Here is a 9,431-nt window from a genome sequence, read left to right as displayed (position 1 = left end):
ATTTTTCCTGGATATTACACCTCAGTATTTTAACTTATGCTTTTAATATTTTTCTCACACTAAAAATATCAACGCCCCAAATGCAGAAATGAATCACCAAGGGAGAGGTGTTAAGAGGGTCCTTTTAGTGTTGCCAGTTTAGCGTTTTTTTTTTTTTTCCATTTAGATTTAGAAATATTTACTTCCATCTAGCGGGAATGTTTTAACGTTTAGCTGCAAGAAATCTAGGCATTTTCTGGAGATTTCTGCAAAGCGATATTCCAGTGATTATTATTATTTTTTTTTTCGAATTTCTGAAGATGTTTGTATTTAGCGACATTTTAGCATTTTATTTATTTCTTATTACCGGTATTATTATTATTATTATTATTATTATTATTATTATTATTATTATTGATATTGTTGTTGTTGTTATTGTTGTTGTTGTTTAGAGCATGTTTAGCGGTATCTGTGGCCTAGGAATGGGCAGCGCTAAGGACGAGAATCCTACCTTAATGTCACGTATGGGGGAGCCTTAACAAACTGTGCACCTTTGTCAACACGCTAACAAACTCTGTGTTACGGGGGTGATGTAACACGGCAACAAAACATAGTACAGGCGGTCGTATGTGGCACTGGATGCTTCGTAACACCTTTCTGTGGGCGATTTATTTTACATATTACATCTTGATATTCTCTTTTAGGTTATTCATATACTGTATTATCGATTTTCTTATGTATACATTTTTAGTACCATAGTTTTCCTTAGTAACGAACAAGAGGATCAAAAGGTGGAACATGCAAAATAAATAACCGAGGAGCAAGTGTTACGAAATCTCACTGGCTACCGAAAATTCTGCTCAGTGACTCGGTAGGGTACTTAGCACAGTCGCACAGTAAGGGGACTTTTACGGTGCAATAATATCATAAATAGTCACAGATGCTAAATTTTGACTCCGTGTGGGTGATGAAAAGACGTGGGTTCGCATTCTCGCCGGTTGAGGATGCTCCCTAAAACCTTTTCCTTTGCGATTTATTTTTTTGGATGTGGGTGATTAATATCCTTTTGTACGTTAAGTATGCAGAGTATGGCGATATTGGAAGGCTTTATGTAGTAGAGAAAAGAACAGGTAGGTGTAATAAACCAAAACAAAATCGCTTAGGAAAAGTGTTAGGGAGTTTCCTTAGTAGACGAGAAAACGGGGTTCTGAAGTAAAGCATGACGTAATTTAGTTCATGTACAATCTATTATCTGTATAAGTTCATATTAGGCCCACTGCAGGGAGAGTGATGGCCAGAATTAACCCTCCCCCATGCTGGCAAAGTACGAAAGGGAAGGAGTGTTCAGTAAGAGCGATGTGTATGGCAATGTATGCAGTGTACTGGGGATGTTTGTGTGCGTCAGAAGCCGTAGATGTCACTGGTAGAATCGGCGATATGAAAGATTACAATATAACTATTAGAGACACAGGTTACACTTCAGATATAACCCACTTCAAGTATGAGAGGTCACACTTGAAATGTAAGGATATTCACTTCGGGTATGAGAGGACAAAGTTAAAATATGAGAGGTCACACTTCGAGTCTAAGAGGTCACACTTCGAGTACCGTATAATAGGTCACACTTCGAGTAAAAGAGGTCATACTTCGAGTAAAAGAGGTCACACTTCGAGTATAACAGGTCACACTTCGAGTATAACAGGTCATACTTTCAATACGAGGAATTACATTGCGAATAGGACATCACACTTCATAGGAGAGGCCACACTTGGAGAATCCGATGTCACACTTTGAGTATGAGACGCCACACTAGAGATGCGAGAGGCCAAACTAGAATTAAGAGAGGACACAGCAACTCCCTCCCGCCTTACTAACCTCCGTGCAGTCAATAGGTGCTAATTAAAACCTTCTTCCTCCTGCCCATCCTCAGTCTCAGGTGGGCGAGGGAAGGTATGTGGGTCATGGCTACTTGTGTAAAAACTGGATTCCAACTACTTTACTGTGTGTGTGTGTGTGTGTGTGTGTGTGTGTGTGTGTGTGTGTGTGTGTTTGTGTGTGTGTGTGTGTGTGTGTGTGTGTGTGTGTGTGTGTGTGTGTGTGTGTGTGTGTGTGTGTGTGTGTGTGTGTGTGTGTAAGTGTGAAGTGTGTCAGTGTGTGTGTAAGTATTTGGCCCATTGCCACCTCACCTGTCTTGTCCCATGTCACCCCATTCCACCCTAGCTCGCACCCCACCCTGCTGCTTCACTCATCTCACCGTGTCTTTCTAACTCTCTCTCACTCTTCCCTGTCTCACTCATTTTACTCTGTACCTTTTGCCTCTGTCTCATTCTGTCTTGCTTCACTCTTTGTCACTGTCTCATTCACTCCACCACTTTCTTACCATGTTGCACACTGTTTCACTCGCCCCACTGTGCCTCGTTCTGTCGCACCATATCCTGCCTCACCCTACCCTAACTCATCCTTTCACAAATTACCCTAATTTACCCTTTTGTACCCCAGTCTGTTTCACCCTGTAGCACCCTATCCAAACTCACCCTGTCGTGTTCCTCCAAACTTTTTTTTTTTTTTCCCCCGCGCCGTTTCATGTTGCACTACCCCACCCTACCCCTTCCCACCAGGTGTGAAAATTAGGCAGCTCTCCCTCACCCACTCGCACTCTGCACAAGCAATCTACACTACATGCACTCAGTACTTAGATTTAGAGCTTCCCTTTGTATTCTTTCGCCCTTCTGTACGAACCTACTGTTTCTCTTTGTACTCACTCTTTCCTCCATACCTCACCTACTGTTTCTCTTTGTACCCTATCGTTCTTTGTACCACACCTTCTCTTTCTCTTTGTACCCCCGCGCCCTCTGTACCTCACCTGCTGTTTCTCTTTCTCCTCTGCCTCACCTGCTTCACCAATAACCTCTTCCTTCAATTAATATCAATTGCAATCTGTTACAGTAGCTTTTTTGCACCCTGTTATCACCACAGACTCGCCATGTACAGTCTTAACTCTTCAGATGGCGCAGTCAATTTTACTAAGTTTAAGGATGGCGTTTAGTAGTGAAAGAAGTCAATATCCAACCCCTCTTATTCCAAACGTCTCTCCCGTGCTGAGTAAAATCGTCTGGAACTGGCAAGACTGAAATATATGTCACGGATTGCAGAGGCTAACCCACACGCATTACTCTCTGTAGTACGTGATGGCTTTCAGTGCCCCCAGTACAGCCCACCAGTGCCCAGTACATCCCAGCACGACACTAATATTCTTGATTAGCACCACACATCAACATCTTATATGTACTCAGATATTACACATCATTTTTCTTATACCGTACTGAAGTGTTGCATTCGACTTTTGAAATATTTAGCAACAGACGGTCAATCCTCTTCATCTCACTCCCACATGCATACACTGTTGATACACACGCACCCAATCACTCACACACGCAAACATATGCTCACACATTCTAGCAGTTCCGCCGCCCCCCCCCCCACACACACAGGCGGCATTATAACGCGTATACAACAAACCCCGGACGAGAATCCTGAGCCTCGTTTCACCAGGTAGGCTTGGGCCCTTATATAATATATATATATATATATATATATATATATATATATATATATATATATATATATATATATACATATATATATATATATATATATATATATATATATATATATATATATATATATATATATATATATATATATATATACACAGAGTATATATATCCCTTTCGGCTCAGTTAGTGGCCAAGTGCAGTCAGACTGGAGGGTCGATTTGGCAAGTAATCAGAGAGACTCAGTCCTATCCCATAACAAAGGCTCATCGAACTTCACAAAACCACAACTTAGTATTCTAGTTGTGGGGTTGACCCAGGTCCACCAGGTAAAAACAAACCGACTATTGTATCCAAGGAGGCTCATTCCCACCTCAAAACTTAGGTTCATCGACTTCCTTGCAACCACGACCTAGTGTTCAAGTGGTGTTCAAGTCGCGAGAGTAGCCCAGTTCCGTCAGGTGAAAACAAGCGGACTGTAACAGCAACTCCCTTCAGAAGTACCGTAGCTACAGAGACTTCTACGCTGCCTAGAACACCTCGAGACCCCAGCGGGCGGGGCGATGTGCGTGAAGGGAGGAAAAAAAATGTGTAGAGTTGACTCGTATGACAAAGAAGTGCAACGTTTTAATGAACAGAAATATGATGACTGGCTGATCATACGCACGATGAAGTGACAACAAAGGAGTACATTGCAGGCAGACCGGGATATCAGTTGGTCTTGAATTGGCACTGTTCGAGGTGTTCGTGCATGTCTCGCAGGAGGAGGACCTTGGTGCACCCCTGCGGTTCGTGATGGCAGTGCACGGGCCGGTACACGCAAAAGTGCTCGTGGTCCACCTTGGCGCGTGGTCGGTGGAACTCTGGACAACCCTGGGCGGCGTATTTGCAGGGGAACTTGACTAACTGGCACACCTGAAGCACAAGACAGAGATATACGTATTAGCAGAGTACTTGCAGGGAACTTTTGTTAGCAGGCAAACCTGCAACACAAAGAATTTATAAACATCTTAGTCTCAACGTGAAGAAGAAGAAGAAAATTTTTTTTTTCTCCCTCCGCATATATATATATATATATATATATATATATATATATATGATATGATATGATATGATATGATATAAATGCCATGTTCAGTGTTCATGATCTGTTTATGTAAACAGCCTCAAGCATGCGTTCTTTGACCATTGGCCTTGACATCACATGACTCAGCACACGACAGTCACTAATTGATGCTTTCACCCCGGTGACACTCCTGTATAAACACATCACACTTCATGTACTGACCAAGTATAAGAGGACCTCATCGCTCAACCTGTTCTCTCTCTCTCTCTCTCTCTCTCTCTCCGTAGTGGCGGGATAAGGGGCCGCGGGAACAACCCCTTGTAAAGTTAGGAGAGCGATCCAGGGCTCATACATGCTTACAGCAGTTTGAATTTCTAAAATGTTATTAGAGAATATTGAATGTTGAACACCAAATAATTACTATTAAAAGTGAAAAGCAGCCACATCATACATCAGGGATTAGCAACATGGCGCCGGTTTAGGAACATGTGTCACTACAATAAGAAGGCTTTGTGGGTGTATGGGTGTGGGTGGGGGGGGGTAGCGGGAAGGGGATGAAAGGCTTTCTTACTGTTAACATCCTTGAATTGTATGACTTGTGTTTTATTCCTACTGTATCTGTATCAGTTTTATTTAGATTAGGAGATGCTGGTCGAGGTGGAGACGTTGAATAGAGTCCTCATTAAGCCATCCAGTACAAAGCCTTATTCCAGTTTTAAAAAAATGTCTGTGCGTCGCAAGGATGAACGTCACCAGACCGAAGGACACTGTCCAAACCCGCTATTTCTATCATCACTCACCTCGTCTTCCTTAAATCAAGCGGCAGGTATGATACAGCACCCTAATTAGTGATACACCTGTTAGAATCAGTACCAGTGTGCGGTAAAGGTACAGGTGCGAGGATCAGTTATGAAGCGCTTCTCCGTAGTAGTCATCTCCTTAACTAAGGCCCCAGAGGCTGTGGCGTGTTATTCACCCACTATCCTGAGATGCATGGCCATTGTAATATTCAGATTACCATAGTTATCATCCCCTGGTGTTACAATAGGTATTCATTTTACCCACTTACCTACAGGTGTGACTGGACACCTGAATCGAGTGGCACCAGCTGTAGGCACCAGGATTTGAACTCTGGCAGTACTGGGCCGGCAGTTTCGTAGCTAGCAATAGTACCCACTCGGCAGCTGCGGTGGTAGTTTGAAATATTATCTTCCTCCTTGCTAATGTCTGTCCACAAAGACCAGTGCTGTAGATCTTCGCACCTTGGATGTAATTTTCAGTTTCAAAAAGCTCTACGTAGAAGAAAAATCACCTAGCGGTAGCAAGAATTAAAGAAAAAGCTTTTGTAGTAAAGGAGTTAAGACATTTGTAGTAAACAGGAAACCGAATATTTCTATAAAAATTTCGGACTGAGTGGCCTAGCCCTGGGCCCCTACGCTCCTGATGGGGCAATAGAGGTGTAACGCCATAAATAGAAAGGAAAAAAAAAAAGCATTCCAGCATCAGAGAGAGAGAGAGAGAGAATGCGTACTTGACAGATTTTCTAAACTCTCTCCTGCACCCCGCACTCCACACCAGCAAGATTTTAGTGTGGACGCGGCCAGAGGTAAATAAAACAGCCTAGAGGGAGTATTAATAAGGAATATAAGACGTTCTAGAATATAAGACGTACGGTATGTAAAGTGGGCGATATTAGAAAAAAAAATTCATAACAGAAGAGTACAGTAAGGTGTAATAAGCAAAATAAATTGCTTAGGAAGAGGTGTTAGGAAGCGTCCTTAACCGACTAGAATACGGGGATTAATGTGCTTTCAATATTTTATACTCTCTCTCTCTCTCTCTCTCTCTCTCTCTCTCTCTCTCTCTCTCTCTCTCTCTCTCTATATATATATATATATATATATATATATATATATATATATATATGTGTGTGTGTGTGTGTGTGTGCTCCTCACCTCATAACCACAACTCAACCCACTTCCTGCTCGCCGCCGCCCCTAAGACGGCCGCATGCTAGTGTTTACAAATGCGGTATTGAGGCCAGGTGTGTGTGTGTGTGTGTGTGTTTGTGTTTGTGTGTGTGTGTGTGTGTGTGTGTGAGAGAGAGAGAGAGAGAGAGAGAGAGAGAGAGAGGGGGGGGGAGCATATGAGTATGTATGTGTGAGGAAATGATGGAGCGTGTATGTGTGTTTGTAGGTATCAATAAAAAAAAAAAATCCTTTTTAAACACCTGACTCTCTCTCTCTCTCTCTCTCTCGTGATCACACAGTAAACAAAAATCGTCACAGCTCTCAAACGAAACAAACTGATCCACTGAACGAAAAATTTTGATAAGGCCCATTTTCGACACCAAAATAAAACAAATTCTCACATACCTTTGCTGTGCCCATTAATTCTTCAAGCCATAATTCTACACATGTCCTATTTAGCCTCTCGCATACGTTCACGCTTACCAAAAATAAAAATACAGCTGGATTTTCAGTACCGTATGTAAGTCAGTGGGTCCCTTGTAGCTGTACTTTTTTTTTTTTTTTTTAATTGTGTTAATAAAAGTGTATTATCGCGCGCGCGGTGTGTGATATTTGAGTGCGTGCGTATGCTTGAGATGTATGCTTGTGCGGGATACCTGAGATTTATGTTTGTGGGGTGTGGAGTCCTGAGCAGATACAGAAGAAAGCATGAATAACTATAAAGCACTCAGAGAGCGCATACCTCCGCCAATGCCATTGCCATTAAAAAGGATTCAGAAACGGATCCGGATCCCGATCCTACGGCCCACCCTTCCACAAAATTTCATTGAAATTCATTGAGAATTTTTGGCGATACTGTGCCGGATACTACTGCTCCGGATTCGGATCCGCCCCCAAATTTACTCACTTCTTCCTTTGCCCATAGCCCACCCTTCCACAAAATTTCATTGAATTTCATTGAGAACTTTTGGAGATATCTTCTGGACAAACCGACAGACAGACACACACAAACGTAGGTCAATACATAACCACCTCCAAATTCATTGGAGGAGGTAAAAATTTCTTTGGCTTGAGAACCGATGTTGGTGCAGGTTAGGGAAGGTGGGTGTGGTATGGATGTGATGTAGATGTGGTGTGAGGATGGTGTGATGTGTGGTGTGGGTGTAGTGTGGATGTGGTTTGGTGTGGGTGTAGTGTGGATGTGGTTTGGTGTGGTGTGGGTGTGATGCGATGTAGAGGTGGGTGTGATGTGGGTGTGGTGTTGCTGTGGTATGATTGTTGTGTGGTTGTAGCATGCTTGTAGGGTCGGTATGGTGTGAGTGTGGCTTTAGAATGATGTGAGTGTAGTGTAGTTATAGCGTTTTGTGTGTAGATGTGGTGGATGTGGCGTAGTTGCGTTGGGTGTGGTGTAGGTGATGCGTGAGTGTGGATAGGGCGGTGTGGGTGTAGTAGTGGATGCAGTGTGGGTATGGTGTGTAGGTGTGACAGGTCTGGTAGTGTGCATGGAGTTTGCGTTTGGTGTGGGTGGAATAAAAATGTGATATAAATGAGTATGAGTGGTGTGGGTAGGTGATGTGGGTGCCCTATGGATGGGATGGGTAGGTGGTTTTGACTGGCTATGGCTGTGCTTGCGACTGACTTGACAAGGGGGGCACGCAACAAATACTACGCACGCACACACGCGCGCACGCTAGCGCACGCGCACACACACACACACACACACACACACACACACACACACACACACACACACACACACACACACACACACACACACACTGCCCAAAGTTTCATGGTTTGTTTGTTGATGGAGAACATGATGCGGACGCGGGCTAGTACACTGTTCTATTATCCTCTGTCACTGGCTTATATACTATATTTTTACCTGCGGCGATAGCCAGCAGGTAAGTGAGTGGCCAGCGTTCTTCTGCTTCTGGCGAATCTGTTAAAAAGAGGCCATTGGTGACGTAAAAGTGGTACCATTAATGGTAATTTGACATGGAGGATCCAAATCTGCCATCAGCTGACACCTAAGGTTGCGCCATGTAGCGACTCTGTAGTAAAAGTGCTTAATTTAAGCGTATTGAGACAGAAGTGGTCCCATATAATGTTACTTTTTATAGCAAACTGTTTGAAACAAGAACCTCGCCGCAGGTCCCAGAGCGATTCTACCCTTGTTTTTACCTTCTCCACTTCTTCATAAGCCCCCAGTAAAAAAGTTAAAAACCCTCTAAAAACTTAGACGTGTGTGTGTGTGTGTGTGTGTGTGTGTGTGTGTGTGTAAGAGAGAGAGAGAGAGAGAGAGAGAGAGACTTAAGTAACCTCAGGGCCCAAGTTGAAGTCAATTATTTTTTTTTCTTCTTTTACTCCTGTGACAGATGTAACAGGTTTGGGATGACAGGCTGGGAGAAAAAACATAATTATCAGCATTCCTTTTGTGGTTTCAGAGAGGCGTGTGTATTGTATTTTGTTGTTGTTGTTGTGGTTGATGTATGTTGTTGTAGTTGATGTATGTTATTGTTGTTGATTGTTTTTGTTGTTATTTGTGTTGCTGTTGTATGATATTGATGTTTGTTGTTGTTGTTGTGGTTGATGTATGTTGTTGTAGTTGATGTATGTTATTGTTGTTGATTGTTTTTGTTGTTATTTGTGTTGCTGTTGTATGATATTGATGTTTGTTGTTGTTGTGGTTGTTATTATTATTATTATTATTATTTTTTTTTTTAATTATTATTTCTCGTTCTTTGGGGGGTGGCGGTGGTGTAACAGGAAGCACACCGGGCCCGCAACCAAGAAGTCTTGGGTTCGATTCCCTAATTAGCTATGAGACCTTTGAAAATGTCTTCTTGACCCCAGCCTGAT

The 9,431-nt window shown here is 42.7% G+C and overlaps 1 protein-coding gene across 1 annotated transcript in view; it reads right to left on the bottom strand.

The window, feature by feature from the left end:
• Window positions 1–4,085: 4,085 nt before the first annotated feature.
• LOC145414575 (uncharacterized) overlaps window positions 4,086–9,431 on the bottom strand; it is a 26,667-nt gene continuing 21,321 nt past the window's right edge. The window contains exon 2 of the mRNA XM_080284093.1: window positions 4,086–4,448. Within this exon, the coding sequence (XP_080140219.1) occupies window positions 4,245–4,448 (204 nt within the window). The 3' untranslated portion in view covers window positions 4,086–4,244. The remainder of the gene's footprint in view (window positions 4,449–9,431) is intronic.

Source organism: Coenobita brevimanus, chromosome 100, assembly GCF_032717465.1.
Source record: "Coenobita brevimanus isolate Jiangsu-jjx chromosome 100, ASM3271746v2, whole genome shotgun sequence".
Classification (NCBI taxonomy): domain Eukaryota; kingdom Metazoa; phylum Arthropoda; class Malacostraca; order Decapoda; family Coenobitidae; genus Coenobita; species Coenobita brevimanus.
Note: the sequence above shows the minus strand (reverse complement) of the source record. Positions and strands in the feature narration are given on the sequence as shown.